This window comes from Eschrichtius robustus, chromosome 16 (assembly GCF_028021215.1).
Source record: "Eschrichtius robustus isolate mEscRob2 chromosome 16, mEscRob2.pri, whole genome shotgun sequence".
NCBI classification, from domain to species: domain Eukaryota; kingdom Metazoa; phylum Chordata; class Mammalia; order Artiodactyla; family Eschrichtiidae; genus Eschrichtius; species Eschrichtius robustus.
This window is the reverse complement of record NC_090839.1, coordinates 44,342,043-44,364,681: the sequence shown is the minus strand read 5'-3', so window position 1 is coordinate 44,364,681 and position 22,639 is coordinate 44,342,043. Positions and strand designations below refer to the sequence as shown.

General features: G+C 41.5%; 1 protein-coding gene across 2 annotated transcripts in view; it reads right to left on the bottom strand.

The window, feature by feature from the left end:
• Positions 1-22,639, bottom strand: part of MACROD2 (mono-ADP ribosylhydrolase 2) — a 1,969,440-nt gene that overhangs the window by 121,073 nt on the left and 1,825,728 nt on the right. Inside the window, exons 12-13 of one of the 2 annotated variants that reach the window (XM_068566158.1) lie at positions 4,985-5,047; positions 369-437 (exon numbers count right to left, since the gene is read on the bottom strand). In XM_068566158.1, coding sequence (XP_068422259.1) covers positions 369-437; positions 4,985-5,047 — 132 coding nt within the window. The remainder of the gene's footprint in view (positions 1-368; positions 438-4,984; positions 5,048-22,639) is intronic. The other variant, XM_068566159.1, reaches the window with a different exon arrangement.

Genomic DNA, 22,639 nt, shown 5'->3' with positions numbered 1-22,639 from the left:
TTTCTTATTCTGTCTAGATAATGGAGCTCTCTGGTAGACGGTTCTCAAATGAAGCCATTCCTGACAAGTAGCTGTAAACAGCCTAATTCTGGTGTTTCAAATAAACGTCTTCTTTAAACGTAATTTCTCCAATCATTCTATTGTTTCATGAACAGTTACTTTACAGAGGAACAAATGTAAATGGAGATATAAATTCTGAAAATGGTAGGTATGGAATAAAACAGAGGGGGTTGGATATTTGTGTTGGAAATAGAGATGCTTAAAGAGAATTGGATAGATTTGCACACTGCTTCATTTTCCCATACAAATAAAACCCAAACGGTTTTCTAAGAGTTTGTGATTTTTAGATGTAGTAAGTGGCCTCATACCTTCATCTTTACAGACTTCAGCTGCCTCTTCCGAAGAAGGACTGGGCACGGTGGCAGCGCTGGCACCACCTATAAGGCAGAAAGAGAAACACTGTCTCAGAGCCAAATACTGTCAGGTTGGAGCTTCCCTTCCCACCTCACTTCCTACTCCACCGAAGGAAGCAGGAGCCTGTTTCGTGCTCTAATACACTGAAAGGTCTTTGAAGGGGCTTCGGTTTGTGACTCTCTTCTACGATTAATGGAACAAAAACACTTCAGTTAAGACAGAGCCTGATGAACTACAAAACTATTTTCTTGGTGAAGAAGACTGTTTGCTTGGTAGTATTATACTTTGGCATTTTGTTTCTTCCCTACCTCTAGAAGAATGGTACATTATTTTTCTTAGTAAAAGACTGTGAAAGAAAGTATATCCTTGCAAGTTTCTACAAAGTGCTTTTATGTGTGTGTTTTTAAAGTTTGGTTTTTCTTAGCACAACACTTCTATTCCATTACGCCAGGCTGTCAGACTGCAGGGAGTACATCTGATGGCCGTCAGAGAAGAGGTCCAGGAGAAGGGGATCATTTGTAGGAAAGCACCAAAAGCCGTTTGGTGATTTCATGTCAGCCAAGCACAGAGTGGGGACTAAGGAACTTGGAGGTCCGTGCCCGGGCCTCACAGCAGCAACTAACCTCGTCAGAGCTGGACTTTCTTCTTAGTATTTTCAGCACCCCAGTGACTCCACTAGCATTTGGGCTCCAGGATAATAACTAACTTACTAACACTAAACTAGTATATTTAAGACAGGAAGGCTTATCAGAATCATTTGGAATGGTTAATACTTGTCAAATGGAAAAGGAATATATACATTTTTTTCATGCAGTAACAAGGTTATGGAACTAAAGATAACTCATACACGCATGGTGACTAACATTTAAAGGCTAATCAGATATCTCCTAGTATTATCCTTCGTCCATAATGTATATGACTGTTACTTTTAGGTCACATCTCTATCAGAACAGAGAGTAAGATTTTTGGTAGGGAGATAATTGGAGACGAATCACTTTCTTTTGTTAGATGACAAACTCCTATTAACAACAAAAGAACAAACTACAAACTTTCAACCTTGCCTTGATGTCACATCATCCCATTTCTCTGCTTCCCTTCATGGCAGAACTCCCTAAAAGAGCAGTCCATGTTATCTCTCTGGACTTCCTCATCTCATGGTCTCTCCATAAAGCACTCCAACTGGCTTCGTCGATCCTCCTTGAAGTATTCTCTTATCAAAGGCGTCAATGACCTCACTTTGCCAAATCCAATGGTCATTTCTCCTTTCTTATCTTCCTTGACTTCTTAGGAGCATTTCAGTGTCTACTCTGTTCTTTCTGAAACACTTTCTTGCTGTGGCTGTTCCTTCTCCCCTGGTGCCACATGTCTAGAGGCCATGGTGTCCCAGGCCTCATTGTTCTCCTTATTTACATGTTCTCTCTAGTGAATCTCACCCAGTCACATGGTTTTAAGTATCATTTCTCTGCCAGTGACTCCCAAGACTGTAACTCTGGTCCACATCCCTCCCTAGAAATCCAGACTCAGATACCTAACTGGCTTCTTGACATCCCATATGGCCGAGAGTCCTCCTAATTTACCATGGCCAAAACTGAACTATTAACCCTATTAATAAAAACTGTGCCCTGTGGCCAGTCTTTCATACATCAGTAAGTGGTACCATCATCCATGTAGTTACTGATGCTAAAAACCTAGGATGTAGCCTGGATTCTTCTTTCCCCTACACCCTAGATCCAATCCATCAGCACATCTTGTTACTTCTACCTCTGGAACAAAACACCTCAGGCCATTTCGTCTCCATTTCCAGAAACCTCCATCACTGCTTTCCTGCTATAGTCTTTCAATTGGTTTCACTTTGGTTCTTTTGACCCATTTTCATTCACAGGCAGAGTGAGCTTGTTAAAACAGATTAGGTCCCTCTACTACTAAAAACCTCCCATTGGCTTCTTGTAGTTCTAACAAAATCAAATCTTATGCAGTCAGACATAACCTGGTCCTATGATGTCTTCCCAAATCTCGCACGATGTTCTCCCTCATCCATCACGCTCCAGCCACTCTGAACTTCCTTCTCCAACCTGTTAAAATCGGCCTGAAATCCTTTGCATTATCTGGACCCTCCATCTGGAATGCTCTCCTGCCATTTCATCATTGAGATTTCACTTTAATTACTGCTCCCTCAAGGAGTCCTCCCCGAGTCCAGCCAACGGAAAGTTGCCTTCTCAGGATTCCTTCTACATTACCTCATTTCTCCACAATACATTTGTCACTATCATACTTTTTAAAATTGTTTATTTTTGGATCACTGCCACCAGAATATAAGTTTCAAGGAAGCAAAGAAATTGTCTTTATTGTTTGCTGCCCTATTTCAGTGTCCAGAACAGTGCCTGGGTCACAGCAAACCCCGGATAGGTATTTGTTAAATGGCTGTTTGAGGAATAGGACCTACCACTTTGATTCGATCATGACAGCAGTCAGAACTGCTGGATTATGCTGGTTTGAGATTGTGCTTTTTGCATGATATGGAAGAGGCCTGCAGAGTTGTGTAGTTAGAATTGAAGCTGGACATTCTATTGAATGAAAGGAAGCCACTTTTATTTTGGAAGAATAACAGCAGGTCAGAAGGACTTTAATGACCAGAACTGCATCTCTGACTTCTCTGCTCTTGGATTAGGGATGCAGAGCAGACACAACAATGTATGCTGACACTGGCCAAGAGCATAGATGAATCCTGCCATTGGACTCTGTGCCGGGCAGCGGGCCCACTTAGAAAATCAAGAAGAGCCCCTCAGGGGTGCATTTTGGAATCTTCTCTACCATGAGACGCACCCATATTGTGGTGATGTTGTCCATCCAAGAGGTGGAGAAGACAGCTTGTATTCTACCACTCTCTCCTAACAGGCAAGATGGTCCTAAATCCATAAAGACACTGCCTCTTCTCAACTGATTAGGGGAAAAGAGATGAATGAATAAAAAGCAGGCAGATGTGTGTGCATGTCTGTATGTCTGTGCCTGTGTATGTGTATGCGTGTGCGTGTGTGTGAACAGGGGCGGGAGAAATCTATGTCAATAAAGACAGTTTGGGACAGAGCAGTGAATGAATAAAACCTGTAAAACCACGATATTCAGAGAATGGCCTCAGCTGTCAGCAGCTAGTTGATTAATACCCGTCAGCCCCAAACAGTAAAAACAGTGACTGCTTTTCACAGAAAACTCATCTTCCACGGAGCATAACGATGTGGTGGCTGGGAGCTGGGGGCGATGGTGGTGTGGATAACAACGGTTTTCTGTATTAGAAATTCATTCCATTGCAAGGACTACACTTTAGCAAAGGGAGCCAACTGACCCAGTGGCAGGTACACAAGGTCCTTGCTGCCTTGCTTCAGTGCCTTCTCTGATTGGCCTCCTTCAATTCCATCTTCCAGGTTAATAATAAAAGCTTTCAGTTCTCTAGCAAAAGTTCCAAGGTTCATGTAGGAACTTTTCAGTGAAAAACTTATCACACTACCTGGTTTATTTCTAAGAGTCCAGCATATGGCTTAGGACGTGGCAGGCACATGAGTAGAGCCCACTATTTCAAAGATGTCCCATCCGTTGGGCTCATTAGAACCAGAAGAATGACTTGGAAAATAGAAAGAAGAAGGAAATTTTTATTTTGGTGGTTATGTTGATAACTGCAAAATTGTGTGAATCATTCTTTTAAAGGAGAGCATGCCTGAGTACAAAAGTGGGGAGGAAGAAAAGATAAACCTAAGGTGATGACAATCTCTTTTGAGTCTTAAGTGCTATTTTATTTAAAAATGTTCAATTTATAATCTACAGTAGAAGATCTCTAAGCATTCCATTGGCACATCTGTTCTTCAGTGAACAGAGATGATGTCAGGAAGGCTTTGGATCTCATTGAACTCTGGGTGTGGGGTAGTAAGCCTCTGTCACACCTCACACCATCGTCTACAACATACAGAGAAATGACCAGAAGCACGGCTCTTCAAAATTTAATGCAAAACAGTAAAGGACACTCCATTCATCGTGGAAGGAAAGCCTCTGATATATTTCCTGTGAATTTTTTTAAATTAATTTTTTTGTTTGTTTGTTTGCTCCCTGTGGCATGCGGGATCTTAGTTCCCCGACCAGGGATGGAACCCGCACCCCCTGCATTGGGAGCGCAGAGTTCCAACCACCGGACCACCAGGGAAGTCCCCCTGTGAATGTTTTTCATTTCACTTTTTCCCCCAAACTAAATCTGCTGATTTTGACCTGCCCTAAGTCAGCCCAGCTCTGACATGGTCCTTCCAACCTCTGCCCGTCCCGTGTAAAGCATCACTGAGCAAACTGCGATCACACGGGAGAAGAGTGGGGCAGGTGACTGAGACCTGAGAGGGAGGGTACCCTTCTGATTGGTGAGCCTGACCCTTGCAGTTAACAGGGTTGGTGGTTTCCTGAGGGAGACCTGAACGAATATTGGTATTAACCTGGTGAAACGGTATAAATATTTTCAGAAGAGGGCACTAAGCAAAGCCATGTTCACCTCTGGGGATGAGTCCTAGGAGACGCCGCAAAAGAAATCTGAGCTCACCTGCTTCTTGGCTCTGCCCTTCCATTTCTTTGGCACTTGGCTTACCCTGTGGACCGTTCTCATCTTTCAAGAAAACCACAGAGGGAAAAAAAATATACATCAAGTCAATTTATGAAATATCTCTTTATGGCTAATATGCAGCACTGAAATTAATTGTAACCAGTGTAGCATGACTCCCCATAAAGCGAGGCAGAGAGATGAATCAGAGGTGTGAAACAGAAAAATTACCTACAGAAATAGGTGTATTTATCCTCGTCCATTCTCACATGATTTGTTTGGTGGAAAGTTGAACTGCAGTAAACAAAATTCACTCAGCAGTTCCAGTAACATCTCTCTCCTTGCACAACATTTCCCAAAATGCAATACAAATTTTAATTCCAATCTGCTTTTTTTCCTTGACTCAAGCAATATGCACTGTGTAAGGAAACTTGGTTGATTACGTTCCTATGCCCTTTATTTTCCTGTTTGATGTATGTTGCATAAGAACCCCTATTTTTACTTAATGTTTTAGACATTTACTTACATTTTACACATGACAGTCTAACATATCTATGCTCTGAAATATTCTGTGTTGAACAGATTACGCTGGTCAAGTTTATGCCGTAGTACGTAACTCCTTGAAAAATTAATAACCGGACAGGTATAATGGTGGCTATATATTAGAAACTAGCTAAAAACTTCCCTTTGGCTTAAAATATATAATATATATCTGTGGATTTATGTGTAGAAAAAAAATTAACTCTTCAAAGGCAAATAAAGGCAACATTTTATAATTCATTGCTGGGAGGGTTTCCAAGTCTCTCTGTGTTTGGAAAATTTTTTTTAAATGATAAAACATAAGTTAAAGTACAGAAAACAGAGAAGCAGATGTTATCAGCACATATTACTATGGGTTAAAGATGGCCACAGATCCTTGTCTCTCAAGAAGTGGAATCTATTTCTTGTCTCCTTAAATTCGAACTGGTTCTGTGACTTGTTAGACCAGAGAAATGTGGAAGTGATGTCTGGGGCCCCCAAGCCAAGGCCCCAGAGGACCAGCAGCTGCCACTTTCTCCCTCTGGGAATCCAGCCACCCTGCTGTAAAGACACTCAGATTAGCCCCCCAGGTGGAGAAGAGGGGTACATGGAGCAGCACAGAGGGGCCAGACATGTGGGTGAAGCCTTTTTCCACCTTCCAACCCAGCCCTGCTGTCAGCTGAATGCAACCAACTGATGACGTCAGCCAAGGCCACAAAGAGCAGAAGAATCACCCAGCTGAGGCCTTTTAAAATTCCTGCCCACAGCCAGGCTCAGATCACTTAAACTTGTTTTACTTGACTGCTTTGACCCACCATCTGCTACAACGATCAACTCTTAATCCAGAGGCAAGAGGATGGGGAATCCTCCCCCAGACGAGGACTCAACTAGTGGAGCTGAAACAAGAGCCTCAGAAGCAACGGGGAAACAGTTCACCAAGCAGCTCTGAAAAACAACCTTTTGAGGAGAGTTGCAAATGGAAAAAAAAAAACATTTGGAATTGACCTGAATGAAAGAAAAATTTTATAATAGAATGACAAAGATAGATAGATAGATAGATAAATAAATAAATAAATAAATAAGAGTGACACTGACATGGGGAAGGGATGCTATCAATGAATGAATATATCAGTATGTATATAATTCCCTCTGGCCAGCACTGTACCATTTGTCACGTGGGACACAGTATAACCTGGGATGGCTCTGTAACTCTGTAAACCCAAGGTTCTGCATGACATATTTACAAGGATATTTCTGATATTTTCTCTGTTCTGGTTCTCCGCGCAGGCGCTGGCACTGGCTTTTGCTGTAGGAAGGAAATAGCCATCACTGCTGCTCCTTTTCCCTTAACAAGACCAAGTTGGTGCAGGAGCATGTGTCAAAAACATAAGTCAGTTTACCATATGATCCAGCAACCCCACTACTGGGCATATACCCAGAGAAAACTGTAATTCAAAAAGACACATGCACCCCAGTGTTCATTGCAGCACTATTTACAATAGCCAGGTCATGGAAGCAACCTAAATGCCTATCGACAGATGAATGGATAAAGAAGTTGTGGTACATATATACAATGGAATATTACTCAGCCATAAAAAGGAACGAAATTGAGTCATTTGTTGAGACGTGGATGGATCTAGAGACTGTCATACAGAGTGAAGTAAGTAAGAAAGAGAAAAACAAATATCGTATATTAATGCATGTATGTGGAACCTAGAAAAATGGTACAGATGAACTGGTTTGCAGGGCAGAAGTTGAGACACAGATGTAGAGAACAAATGTATGGACACCAAGGGGGGAAAACCGTGGTGGGGTGGGGATGGTGGTGTGCTGAATTGGGCGATTGGGATTGACATGTATACACTGATGTGTATAAAATTGATGACTGATTAAAAAAATAAAAAATAAAAAACATAAGTCAGTGTTTCCCCCTTTCTCCCACCAAATGGACTCAGACTCAAGCAGGAGAGATCTATCAGTTTTCCTATCTCCCCCAACAGACACCCCCCCCTTTTTTTGGCCGCGCCATGCAGCACGTGGGGTCTTAGTTCCCCCACCAAAGATCGAACCTGCATCTGCTGCATTGGAAGCGTGGAATCTTTTTTTTTTGGAAGCATGGAGTCTTAACCAATGGACAGCCAGGGAAGTCCCAGACAGACCTTTTAACAGATTCCACAATAGGCTTGAAGTCTGCAGTGACAGGCTGCTTTTAAAATTAGTCTGGTGACCACATCTCCTATGGAGTGGGAGGTAAAAATCTTATGAAGAGAGGAAGGCAAGAAGAGAAAGAAAAACAACAATTGAGTCACAGGAAGGTGAAGAATTGTTTCCACCAGTTCTAAATGCATGAAAAGGAAATTCATGGTCAGACCCCCAAGTCCAACTTTATAATAGCAAAAACCAGCCTGTCTCTTTATCTAACCTACTGCTACTGGGTTTTATCCTTAATCTCTGTGCCTGTGGTCCCACTCCCTAACGCAGTCTGGCATGTTCTGTTTTCGACTTGAGTCTTGGCTGTGGGGTGGTCTGGTTGCAGGATTTCTGCCCTTGGGAAGCAAATTCAAGAAACACTCGGCATGTTTATCACGGAGTAAATGCCTTCTAGAAGAATGCTGGATTTGGCATTTGAGTAACTTGCCCTCAAATGAAAAGGCTCAGGTATATTGCTTTCATCAATTTCCAAAGACAGTGCACCCTCAAGGCCAGCAGGGGGAACCAGTGTAGAAGTCTGGCTTTCAAAGCCAGTTGATAACATTCTCGGGCAATTAGGTTAGCATTCATGTCACTTTTAGAAGGACAGTTTGGCTGGCTTCTAACATTCCATCCGTTTAAAATACCTCAATTGGGTGAGTTCTTAGTGAAACAGTGGGCTTCCTCTGGTAGGAAAGATAAAAATCCCATCACACATTTACCTGTAAGTATTTGATAAGAACAAGCTTTCCTTTTATCAGCCTTGTCTGTCTAGCTATCTTCACAGAAAGCATATAAACAATAAAAAGTTAAGTAGAGTGGGGAATGTAAACTTGTGGTTTTTAGAAGGGATTTAAAAGACTTACAATAAATGTGAAGAAATATAGGGAAATGACAGGCTATTTTGTGAGCTTAAAACATGTCACACAGAAACTAAATTCTCTTAGTTGATATACCTATAGGATCCCATATTTACTTCCGATAATAAATTTCCATATCATTCACATTGAATGTCACATAATACTACTTTCCCACACCAAAAAGCACAGTGACCTGTGTGAATTCTAACGGTTGAATCATTTTTGCTTCTCCAGTATTAAAACCATGCCCTCTACTCTTTTAATCCATACTTATGGAGCACGTACTATATGCAAGGATATTTCAGGAATTTTATAGAAATAAAAATAAGAGACTCCTGCTGTGAAGTTGGAAACGAGTAGAACCCTGCAGGTTTCCCCTCCTTCCTCAAGTATAAAACTGAGCAGTCAATGATTAGGAAAATAGAGTCACAGACTCAGTGTCTGATGTTCATTCCTGAGTTGTTTTACAGATACCATAACCGCCACCAGAGGAAAAAAAGTTAACTGCTTGATGACCAGATGCTAGCCATGACATAAGCTGCTCCAACTTGAGTCTATGGCTCCCACAATTCCAAGGACTGGCCTCAAGAGAATGGGATTAACATTATTGCTCATAATAATCTATATCTTTGTGGGTATCAAAATAATTGTAGCTTGTTCTGCCCATATATGTAAGCAGGCAACTAAAATTGTCAGCAAAGAGATGCTACAGACCCTTGTTGACATCTTCCAGTCTGAGAATACATCGCCTATGTCAGCATGAAAAAGTTACAGAAGACAGACCTTCACCCCTAATCCCAAAGAAATGGAATGATGTCTGAAAAGTGGGGATTCATAAGCAGTTCTTTGCAGGAAACTGCCCTCAGCAGGAAGCCCCTTTTCTTGCCACTTTAGCAAAGCTATATCGTAACTGATTTTAAACAAGGTACCCCCATGCTCTACTCATCTCTGGCCCAAGAACACCTTTCAAATCTTTTAATCGCACAATAATTTGTCGGTTCTTCTGGTAGATCAAAGAAGTAGGAACGAAGAATAAGTAATTAACAGATGACTAGATCTCTTCCCTAGCTTCCCCTTCAGAATCTCGTGAACAAACTGTGTGACCAAACTGTGTGAACATGATAACGTGTAGGGGAAGATAATAAGAAGTCCATGAGCCTGCGTGCAGTGGGGAATGGTGACCACTCTGACGCCCTATCTCAGTGATTAACTGAGACTACTCCCCTCCCTGCCTTTAAAACTTTCATGGCTGAGCGGAATCTTTGCAGGTGGCTTTTGGGGGACGCTGAGTCCACAATCTCCCCAGATTGCTGGCATTCTGATGAAAGGTACCTTTCCTTTCTACCATTTGTGAGTATTGATTTTGTAAGTGGTGAGAAGAAGGACCCCCCCCATCAGATAACAAAGTGAATTCGTTTAGTTGTGTAGTTCATGTTTAATTTTATATGGACGAGCTTTATAAGGGCAAAATTTCAATGTTGTGGCTACAAATTGCTATCCTGATATTTGCAGTTCCATCTTTGAACTGTGTGTGGGGATGGGAAGAGCAAAGGGAGGTAAATCAGAACAAATTCATCCTTGCTACTGGGGAAACAACCAGATGGGTACTGCCTGCTGGTATACTATTACCTTTTCTTATAAAGGCCCATGATTTCTGGACCCGGACAGGGCGCAGGCAATTCAAATACAGTGCTTTGCAGATTGGATTATTGATTCCAATTCTTCAGTTCCCTGTAATGGATTATTTATCTCAGTGTCCTTCCATGGTTGTTGGACTTGACCAAGTGATATGGCTAATGAAATGTTAGCGGACATGATAGGAGCAAAGAGCTTGAATGTGTTGCATAATTGGACTTGGTGTTTGTGCTTCTGACATTGGCCATGACAAGAAGATGCCTCTGCAGCTGCTGGTTTAAAGAGGAGCAGGAGCAGCCTTGACCCAAGTTACAGTCTGGAGGCAAGCCCAGAAAACTCACAGCTTGAAATAGAACTGCCCAGCTGAGCCCAGCCTACATCAGTGGAACCACGGTCAACCTGTAAACTTGTGAGCATGAGAATAAATCTTTTAGTTAAGGCACTGCACTATGGGGTGACTTGTTACACAGCATTATTGTGACAATAGCTGATTAATACAAATGGCATATTAATTTTTCTTAGGTCAGGAAGACTCAGTTCTTTTTTTTAACTCAGCACTTTTTCATTTATAAGGAATTCAGTCTTAAATTTTGTATTTTGCCACCCAGCTACATTCTCATCTTACACATTCCAAAACTCTCTAGAAGACACACCCTCAAAAAATAAATTTAGCTTATATAAGGAGTGCTCTCAATGAGTATGCACTGCCATCAATGTTTATGTTTTATTTAACAGAGTTATGTGGGCAGCAGGATAATATTATTGATAGTTAATACCAGCTAACATGTATTGGATATTGGCTGTGTTCTGCTCAGTGTCTAAGTGCTCTGAATACATTATCAAATTTAATTCTCATAACAAGCCAATGAGGTAGGTATTATTATTATCCACATTTCGTGGATGGGGAAACTAAGACACAGAGATGTTAAATAATTTCCCTGAGATCCCACAGTGATGTCAGCAGGGTTTCAACCCAGTCAGCTGATACCAGTGCCCACTAGTGCCTCCCTGGAGATGCAACTAGTATTTGTTAGCTGGGTAAGATGGTTAAATTATGGGTCAGTAAAAGCATGGGAAAATGATACTTAATATAATAACTGAAGAATTAAACTATAATCTCATACAAACTAATGTAGAACACCAAGAACATTGAGAAACTAGCTCTTCTGACACTTAAGCCAGATGGGTGCAAAGCTACAACTCTAAATTTGTTTTTTAATACTAAAGATACTTTTATTTTGAACTAATTTTAAACAATGGAGAGTTACAAGAACAGTACAAGAAACTTTGTTTTTTGCCCTGAACCATGTGAGAGGAAGTTGGGGACATAATCACCCCCTTATTACACCCATCAGCCCTGAATACTTTAGTCTGTATTTTCTACAAAGACATTCTTCTTCATGACCACAATGCAACCACCAAGATCAGGAGATTAGCAGTGATGACTTTCCTACCATAGAAGCCACAGACCACAGTCAAGTTTTGCCAATTTTCTAAGAATACCTTTCACAGCAATCTAGGATCACACACTGCCTTTTGTTGTCCTGTTTCTTTAGCATCCTTCAATCTGAGACCGAGATGCCCTCCTGACCTTGCCTGCACTCTGCACGGGGGGCGGGGGCGGGTTCACCACCTCACCACCACCACTTGAATGTGAATACCTACCTTGCTCAGCCCCCCTTAGTGGTTTCAGGAAGAAAGAAAGCAAAGAATGAAAGAAGTGGGGGGCAGTGGATGCTAGTTCCAAACATTTAAACACTTTGTTCTGGAGGTGTCATCAGCCAACTGATCTTATCTTAATAGATTGAGCTTAGAAAAGTAAGTTCCCGAGTTGGCTGCCTCACTACTTTAATGAAAAGCCTCATGCATGTGGCTATTCCAGTGCAGATGAAAGAGGTGTACAGTTGGGAAGTCACCATCTGACATGAGCGGTAGCTGCTGCTTCCTAGGCACCAGGAATTTACGCACCTCCGACCCATTACCGTGAAGCCCTCCACAGTCCTACTTAGACTTTTATCTACATTTTTACAGATGAAGATTTCAAGGTTGTGGGAGGTCAAATAACTTCCCTGAAGTCCCACAACTAGTGGCAGAGCTGAGACTTTAACTCAGGTCCAGATTGTGCCAAAGCCTGAAGTCTTTCTTGCCTTGCAGATTCCTGTGACCTCTTCTGACTCTTGAGAGCTAAATTGTAAGTCTTCCGCTGAGAAAGATGCTCTTGCTGTTCCTGAGGTGTCCTCAGCAACCAGTACAGTGCCTACAATCCCAGAGGGGCTCCATAAACACTTGTCAGGGGATTAAGAAGGAAACTTCATTCTCCCCTAAGAAGTAATAATTTTGTTGTCGTTCAAACCATATTTCAGCCCTCAATGTAGAAAAGGTATGGTGTTTATCTGAGCCTCTGGTTGAACCTCATTAAATTGTGGACAGTTAAAAAATGTCACATCTCGGGCTTCTCTGGCAGCGCAGTGGTTGAGAATCCACCTGCCAATGCAGGGGACATAGGTTCGAGCCCTGGTCCAGGAAGATCCCACAGGCCGTAGAGCAACTAAGCCCGTGTACCACAACTGCTGAGTCTGCACTCTACAGCCCGCGAGCCACAACTACTGAGCCCACGTGCCGCAACTACTGAAGTCTGCGTGCCTGGAGCCTGTGCTCTGCAACAAGAGAAGCCACCACAATGACAAGCCCGTGCACCGCAATGAAGAGTAGCCCCTGCTCGCCACGAATAGAGAAAGCCCGTGTGCAGCAACAAAAAGACCTAATGCAGCCAAAAATAAAAATAAATTAATTAATTTAAAAAAATATGGAAAAAAAAGGTCACATCTCTTTGATCACAAATAATGGTTCCTAAAAATCAAATGTGGTACCATGTAGGAAGCAGCAGTAGTTAGCGTTCATGTGTTTTTACCACCACCCTGGTCCAGCCTCCATCCCCCCTCTCCTGGATTAGGGCAATGGCCCTTATTCTCAACCTAGAAGCCAGATGGCTTGCTTTAAAATGTTGAAGTCAGATCACACCATTCCTCTGCTCACATGCTCCCAAACGCTCAAAGGCAGCAAGGTCTGTGTGCTGGAGAATCTGCTGTTTTCCTGCCCTGACTTCTTTCTAATCTCCTCCCCACTCACTTGCTCCAGCCACACCGGGCTCTGTGCTGTTCCTCCGGCACATGAGGGTGTCTTCTCTCCAGGTCTTTGTACTGCCCGTCCCATCCCCTCTGCCTAGACTGCTTTTCCCCCAGGTTCTTCAAGTCTTTGTTCAAACATCCCCCTTTTCAAACTGTGCTGAACATGTCACTTAAAATTGCAACATCTCTCCATTCCCACACACTCCATTCCCACCCTGATCTGTTTTTTATTTTTGTCTTTTTCAATCATCCATCACCTTCTAGTATTTAATTTAGGTAGGTGTTATGTTAATTGTTTACACATATCTGCCCCTAACTGAGTGTAAGCTCCACCAAGGCAGGGATCTTTGCTTCGTTGCCTGTTGTCTCCTAAGAACCTAGACTGAGCATACGCTATTCAATAAATATTTGTGAATTAATGAAACATGCTTATCCTTTACCCGGCCTTGCATGGTTACTTCACAAATTAATCACGGAAAAAGGGGAAAATTACTTCCTGTTCCACGTTCCTCAGGTTACTTATGAAATATGAAGTTCCTACATCATGTGGGGCAGAAGTTTTTAAGAAAGGTAGCCTAGACACAGAGCCCAGGCTCTAGTAACAATACACCTGTCACCATTTTGCCTTCTTACTGGAGCAGTTACCTTACAGAAGGAATCCCTTCCCCAGGCCAGTGGAGGTTATGTGTGGAACTTGTTACAATGCAGTTATCCAGATTGATGACTTAGAACCCCCCAGGAATGGAGTGGGGCACACAGAGCCCATTTGGGGAGATGCAGCAGTGCTCTCCTGGCTGCTAGTAGCAGTTCACTCAAAATAAACTCAAATAGTGTTACAACCACACCCCATTCACAGAGGCTGTGTAAGACCCATGGCTGGTCTTCAATTTTAGGACAGAGAAGACCATCATCTGGTCCTACCTCTTTCCAAGAATGTCCGAAAACAGCCTATTTGTGTGTTTAGGGGGAAGAGGAAATAATTAAACCCAGGGGTCCCCAACCCGCGGGCCGCGGACCAGTACCGGTCTGTAGCCTGTTAGGTACCGGGCCGCACAGCAGGAGGTGAGCGGCAGGCGAGCGAGTGAGGCTTCATCTGCCGCTCCCCATTTCTCCCCATCACTCGCATTACCGCCTGAACCATCCTCCCCCGCCCACCGTCCATGGAAAAACTGTCTTCCACGAAACCGGTCCCTGGTGCCAAAAATGTTGGGGACCGCTGATCCGCAGATTAAACCTGTTATTTTTAAAGCATATGTATCTGTTAAGGGAGACCTAAATGTGATGCAAGTTCAAGGAAAGGAAACGCATGAGACTGTAGCATGCCAGCTGTCTCTTCCATATACTTTGTAGGTTGGTAAGTAGAGTGTCAAGTATACAACAAGAAACTCAACAAATATCTGCCACAGGATTGAACTTTATAGCATTTCCACAAGGAAGGTATGACCCCAGCATACCAAAACTTGCTAGTGGCATATCTTGGTATAAAAATAGCACAAGGCAATGCACCAGAGAACTATTTTCAATATCACACATCCCCTCTTAATAGATAACATATAGTTCTCCCATATGGCATATTAGTACAAATACTTTTACTCTGATATGGTTAGTTTTTAATCCAAGGATTTCCGAGTACTTTACAAACACTATTCATTGGTGCAGTCTTCCCTGGGGAAGTTGCAATGCCTCACAGAGATACAAAGCACAGTCAATAACCATTAAGGAATGACAATAATAAGAAACATATTAATGTGGTTTTTCTTTTTTAAAAAATAGGAAACCAACAAAGGGGAATTAAGCAACTTTCCATAAGTATTCCAATGAATTCATGGTGCAACTAGGGTTAGAAATCAACTTATGCTGGTGTTCATGGTTATAAATTACACTGGTTTTCAGGTAGTAAAACATAACCTGGTGTCTACATCATAACTGGGAAAATTATGACCAAAATAAAGCTTAGCACAATAATGGGCTTCTTTTGCTCTCTCTCAAACAAAACAACAATTGCACTTTTTCGCTAACTTTAAGCCCTCAGGTTAAATTTCCTTCTAAAAATTATATTTCTCGCTATTTTCATTTATGTTTCTGAATTGAGATAACTGGTGTGCCTACACATTTTGTTTGAAACAGGCACACGTTGTGCTCTGTGCAGATGTTAAATACAGAACTGGCAAGACAAAACACTGTTTTGCTTTTTTGTTGAAGAACAGAAAATACATAAAGATGTTCTCTGAAAGAAGAATCATCCCATGAATAAATTCAAAAGCTGTTAGGCATCTTTGTCATGAATTAATGTTTGTTGAGTACCTACAAAGTTCAAGATGGCGGAGAGGGAATAAATTAGGTTATTTGAAAGACAAAAGACTTTCCCTTTGGGAGTTGACCAAAGAAAGATGGATGGAGTGGTTTCCTGAGAGGTACCTGCCCGCAGAAGGTGAAATTGAAGCTTGAGGCAATCCAGAGAGAAACATAAAATTTTATCTCATTTAGGTAGATCTCAATAAATGTTGGGTATTTCAGCTGAGTTAAATGAAAAATATCTGACTAAGTGCTTCGATTATCCACTTTGCTTTGTCCACATGGCTCTTTGGGAAATCACTGATTGAAGAGGTACATGTGCTGAGTGCAAGTGTCCCTTGGGGAGGTGACAATTCAATACACATATACACGAAGCTGCACAAGGTCCACTTACAATGGGAAGTTAAAACCTCCATTTTTGTGTTTATATCCTTTCCCCCCTTTAAAATAGTTGCTCCTTCAGTGTTGAAACATGCTATCTTAAGTGGTGAAAATAAAAATTTTAAGACGCTGATTTGGTATTTTGAGATTTAGCGTGAAAGCAATGTATGGGTTTTCCACAATTCAAAATGAGCTTTTTATAAACATGTGCCCTAACTCAAAAATAATCCTATAGATGATAAAACTTGACAACCACTCCTAAGCTTACTATCAACTATACAAACAACAGTGCTATATATATGTGTTTTATCTCTCTTTAAAAATGGTGAAATTCCAGTAATGGTTGTAACCAAATATTTACTTAATAGATATTAAGCTAGTTAATGGCTACTGGGCACTGAAAATGTGGTGCGTCCAAGTTGAGATGTGCTGTAAATGACAACTACACATCTGGTTTTGAAGACAGCACAAAAAAATATAAAATATTAACAATTTTTGTATTGACTACATGTTGAAATGACAATAGTTTGGTTATATTGGGATAAATAAAATATAGAGTTACAATTAATGTTGCCTGTTTCTCTTACTTTTTGAAAAAACATTGCTTCTCAAAATTAAAAAAAACTTCTCAAAATTTAAAAAAGGTAAAAATTATATATACATTTACGGGTCACATTATAACTCTCTTGCATGGTGCTACTCTCGAGATAACTGGTGAGGAATGGAACCATGGAGCTGAGAGTCCAGTGCAGCAGATAGATACTGAAGCGGAAGCCGTCAAATCCCCACCGTGGTCCCTTGGGCCCCTCCTCTGATCTCCGCGAACTCCCGTGGCTATGGCTTCTCCTTGTGAACACGTGTGGCACTCTGCCATAGGGGTTTTTCTAGTCTCAACAGGATACTTGTCTTGTACGGCCAATTTGGAAGCAGCCCTCAACCAATGATGGACAGGAGTAGGAAATTAACACCTGCTTTCATGCCCCGAGTGGGACGACTCTGAGGTTCCCACATGGTCTCCCAGAGTCCTCCTGCAGGACCCAGTCCTGCATTTCTCTCCTTCCCTTCCCTGTCTCACATCCCTACTTCCCTCCTGGTGCTTCCTGGAATCACTCCCCAAATCAACTGTTTGCCCTTGAATGCTTGTCTTAGGGTGGGCTTCTAGGGAACCTGATCTAAGACATTTTTAAATCAAATAATTACACAAACATATTGTCCCCAATCATGATAAATGCTAGTAGAAGCGAGGGCTTCTAAGGTCATCAGAGAGGGCTTCCCTGTGGAAAGGGCATTTGAGCTGAGAAGTTAAGGCATTTACTATGTGAAATTAATCAGTAGAAATGAATAAGGCAAAAAGGGAGAGATGGATGAGTATTCCAGGTGGAGTGAAGAGCATGTCCAAAGGCCCTTATGTGGGAAAGACCCTGGCATCTTTGTTTTTTTTGTTGTTGTTGTTAAACATCTTTATTGGAGTATAATTGCTTTACAATGGTGTGTTAGTTTCTGCTTTATAACAAAGTGAATCAGTTATACATATACATAGGTTCCCATATCTCTTCCCTCTTGCATCTCCCTCCCTTCCACCCTCCTTATCCCACCCCTCTAGGTGGTCACAAAGCACAGAGCTGATCTCCTGGTGCTATGCGGTTGCTTCCCACTAGCTATCTATTTTACGTTTGGTAGTGTATATATGTCCATGCCACTCTCTCACTTTGTCACATCTTACCCTTCCCCCTCCCCATATCCTCAAGTCCATTCTCCAGTAGGTCTGTGTCTTTATTCCCGTCTTGCCACTAGGTTCTTCATTACCTTTTTTTTCTTTTTCCCTTAGATTCCATATATATGTGTTAGCATATTGTATTTGTTTTTCTCTTTCTGACTTACTTCACTCTGTTTGACAGACTCTAACTCCATCCACCTCACTACAAATAACTCCATTTCGTTTCTTTTTATGGCTGAGTAATATTCCATTGTATATATGTGCCACATCTTTTTTTTTTTTTTTAATTTTATTTATTTATTTTATTTATGGCTGTGTTGGGTCTTCGTTTCTGTGCGAGGGCTTTCTCTAGTTGTGGCAAGTGGGGGCCACTCTTCATCACGGTGCGCGGGCCTCTCACTGTCGCAGCCTCGCCTGTCGCGGAGCACAGGCTCCAGACGCGCAGGCTCAGTAATTGTGGCTCACGGGCCCAGCTGTTCTGCGGCATGTGGGATCTTCCCAGACCAGGGCTCAAACCCGTGTCCCCTGCATTGGCAGGAAGATTCTCAACCACTGCGCCACCAGGGATGCCCATGTGCCACATCTTCTTTATCCATTCATCCGATGATGGACATTTAGGTTGCTTCCATGTCCTGGCTATTGTAAATAGAGCTGCAATGAACATTTTGGTACATGACTCTTTTTGAATTTTGGTTTTCTCAGAGTATATGCCCAGTAGTGGGATTGCAGGGTCATATGGTAGTTCTATTTTTAGTTTTTGAAGGAACCTCCATACTGTTCTCCATAGTGGCTGTATCAATTTACATTCCCACCAACAGTGCAGGAGGGTTCCCTTTTCTCCACACCCTCTCCAGCATTTATTGTTTCTAGATTTTTTGATGATGGCCATTCTGACCGGTGTGAGATGATATCTCATTGTACTTTTGATTTGCATTTCTCTAATGATTAATGATGTTGAGCATTCTTTCATGTGTTTGTTGGCAATCTGTATATCTTCTTTGGAGAAATGTCTATTTAGGTCTTCTGCCCATTTTTGAATTGGGTTGTTTGTTTTTTTGTTATTGAGCTGCAAGAGCTGCTTGTAAATTTTGGAGATTAATCCATTGTCAGTTGCTTCATTTGCAAATATTTTTTCCCATTCTGAGGGTTGTCTTTTGGTCTTGTTTATGGTTTCCTTTGCTGTGCAAAAGCTTTTAAGTTTCATTAGGTCCCATTTGTTTATTTTTGTTTTTATTTCTATTTCCCTAGGAGGTGGGTCAAAAAGGATCTTGCTGTGATTTATGTCATAGAGCGTTCTGCCTATGTTTTCCTCTAAGAGTTTGATAGTGTCTGGCCTTACATTTAGGTCTTTAATCCATTTTGAGTTTATTTTTGTGTATGGTGTTAGGGAGTGATCTAATTTCATACTTTTACATGTACCTGTCCAGTTTTCCCAGCACCACTTATTGAAGAGGCTGTCTTTTCTCCACTGTATATGCTTGCCTCCTTTATCAAAGATAAGGTGACCATATGTGCGTGGGTTTATCTCTGGGCTTTCTATCCTGTTCCATTGATCTATGTTTCTGTTTTTGTGCCAGTACCATACTGTCTTGATTACTGTGGCTTTGTAGTATAGTCTGAAGTCAGGGAGCCTGATTCCTCCAGCTCCATTTTTCGTTCTCAAGATTGCTTTGGCTATTCGGGGTCTTTTGTGTCTCCATACAAATTGTGAAATTTTTTGTTCTAGCTCTGTCAAAAATGCCAGTGGTAGTTTGATAGGGATTGCACTGAATCTGTAGATTGCTTTGGGTAGTAGAGTCATTTTCACAATGTTGATTCTTCCAATCCAAGAACATGGTATATCTCTCCATCTATTTGTATCATCTTTAATTTCTTTCATCAGTGTCTTATAGTTTTCTGCATACAGGTCTTTTGTCTCCTTAGGTAGGTTTATTCCTAGATATTTTATACTTTTCGTTGCAATGGTAAATGGGAGTGTTTTCTTAATTTCACTTTCAGATTTTTCATCATTAGTGTATAGAAATGCAAGAGATTTCTGTGCATTAATTTTGTATCCTGCTACTTTACCAAATTCATTGATTAGCTCTAGTAGTTTTCTGGTAGCATCTTTAGGATTCTCTATGTATAGTATCATGTCATCTGCAAACAGTGACAGCTTTACTTCTTCTTTTCCGATTTGGATTCCTTTTATTTCTTTTTCTTCTCTGATTGCTGTGGCTAACACTTCCAAAACTATGTTGAATAATAGTGGTGAGAGTGGGCAACCTTGTCTTGTTCCTGATCTTAGTGGAAATGGTTTCAGTTTTTCACCACTGAGAACGATGTTGGCTGTGGGTTTGTCATATATGGCCTTTATTATGTTGAGGAAAGTTCCCTCTATGCCTACTTTCTGCAGGGCTTTTATCATAAATGAGACCCTGGCATCTTTGAAGACTTGGGGTTGCCAAAGGGACTGAAGCTTAGATGGTGAGGGTCACAAGCTTGGCTTAAGTGAGAGCTATGCAGGCAAATGTAGTAGGAGGAATTAATGTGGAGAGGGAATGTTCCAAGGTGGGGAACAGGGCTAGAGGTGAGAGTGAACATGTGTGATTGGGAGTCACTGCTGCAGCACTGTCAGCAAGGGGAGTGGAGCACGGAGAGAAGCCAGATGAAGAACTAGCGGTCTTATTACAAAGGGCTTTGTACCCTTTGCTAAGGAGGCAGATGTTTCCATGGAGGGTACTAGGGAGCCATGGAAGGGTTCTCTCTCACATGGCTGCTTTGTGGAGTATGTATTGATGGGGTAGCAGGACCAGATAAGTGACCCATATGGAATTGATTAAAATACTCCAGACAAGAGATGATAGAAGTCTGAGATAAAGGGGTGGCAGGTGAAGAGAGAGAGAACAGGATGGAATGAGGAGATATTCAAGCGTAGAATCAACTGGCTTTGGTGAGTAGTTGGAGGCGTGAAGGATGAAGAGTGGTTCCAGCCTCTAGTGTAAGAGCTCAAAATTATCCCATTTAACACTCATAACAACTTCCTGATACAGACATGACAACTATTCTATTTTATAGGTGAGGAAATGATGTTTGTTATTTTAAATAACTCTTTCAAAGGTTCTACAGCTAGTAGGGAATGGTAACGGGATTTGAGCCTTGGTCACCTGCTTCCAAGTGAAATCTGTTCATCACGATGCTCTAATGCTGGAATCCCACCCAAGCATATGGCCTGGGAACACTGGAGGTTGGGGAGCTATTACTGAACCTGGGAAACAAAGCGGAACATGCTGATGTAAGGTGCCCATGAGATATGTTGTAAAGATGTTTCAGTAGAAAGGAAGTGAAGCCAAGCAGATGGAGAGGAAAAATAGTCCAGTAGAAATCCTTCTAAAATAATATTTGGAAAATTTGTATAAGACTTTTCAAAAAAGTAATGTGGTCATTTTTAAAATAAAGTTATGCTACTTGCTGAAATTCCTGGTTAGCTTTCTGTTTTTCTCTTTTGTAACTTTGTCTGGTTTGTATGTTTTGACTGATGGTCTGAAATAGTTGCTTCCTATATCATTCTCTTTATGTCACAAATAGGAATACATCCTACTGTGAGCCCTCTTCACCAGCCTAAGCAAAAGGAGAACTCCAGCCTCCTTTATCCCATTTCTGCATACATTCTATGATTTCCAGACCTACTGTAATTTCTCCTTTTCCTACATGTGTCCACATCCTCATGTTTTCTTTCCCATCAAGCCGTGCTTTAAGAAGGCATCAGCTGTCATTTTCAATTTAGTGTAAATTACTTCTATTTAGTAATTAACTCATCACCTCTCCCAAGTCTGCTGATAACACTGTAATTACCTAGTATTCCTAACTATAACACTAGTACTATGATTACTATACTGAGAATCAAGGTCTCCTGGTCTTGAATTGAAATACCTCCAAATTACTATTAGGCATATTCCAAAAAGAGTTATTGGGGTCTTACTTCTCTTTGAATAAATAAAATTCTACATATATTTTCTTTATGTTCTCTTCCCAATGTTATCTCTATTTCTCCTGTGCCAGGGCAATACTTGTTGGCAGTGGATCATTTCCTTGAGATGATAATAACATTCTTAAGAGCCACCTGAAACAATTAGTCAACAGACTCAAGGACTAGGCAAAAACTGTCTAGCGTGGCTGATGTTATTTTAGACAAGTCAACGTAAATATCAGAAGCCACATCGAAAGACAAATAGGAACATTTGTTTCTTCTCTCCCGGTGGCAGAGTAGGCCACAGACAATTAAGTATTGCCAGTATGCACCATGCTACAGACATAAAATGACACATGAATCTCTAGCTGTACAGTATTCTGGCATGTGCTTTGTTCTTTCTGCCAAACTGGTCAATTTGCAGAAGTCTGCTCTTATCCAATGCCCTTTTTTGGATAATTCGAAAGAATTCCAGCTGTCTCCTCTCCACAGAAATATGTTTGGTAAAAACATATATCAGACAGCCTGTGATCAATGAGAAGAGAATCCTCTGTAAGTGACTGCATGCATTCAAAATGGAAATCAGTCTGCCTAATGGCCAATGGCCTCTCCCCTTCCATGGGTTCTCGGGACAGTCATTTAATATATAGAGCCCCTTCCCACTTAAACAAATGGAACCCCATGAGAAGGCAGAGGCTGCAGCAGGGAGCAACAGACAGAAACAGTTTGATGGTAGCAGGATGATGCAGCAGTAACCGTCAGGAGGACCACAGGAGAACATGCGCACAACAGCAGCTTGAGAAAGGTTTTTAGGACTTTCCATCTTCTTGGCAGTTTGTTTATGAGAATAAATGACTCTACCTCTCCCAGTTCGAATTACAAATGTCAGATGATTCTGAACTTGGTGGAACCAATTTCCCTGTTTTATCCCAGAGAATTTGTACTTTCTAGAAGTGTCAAAACGGCCTGAGTTTTTAACACTTA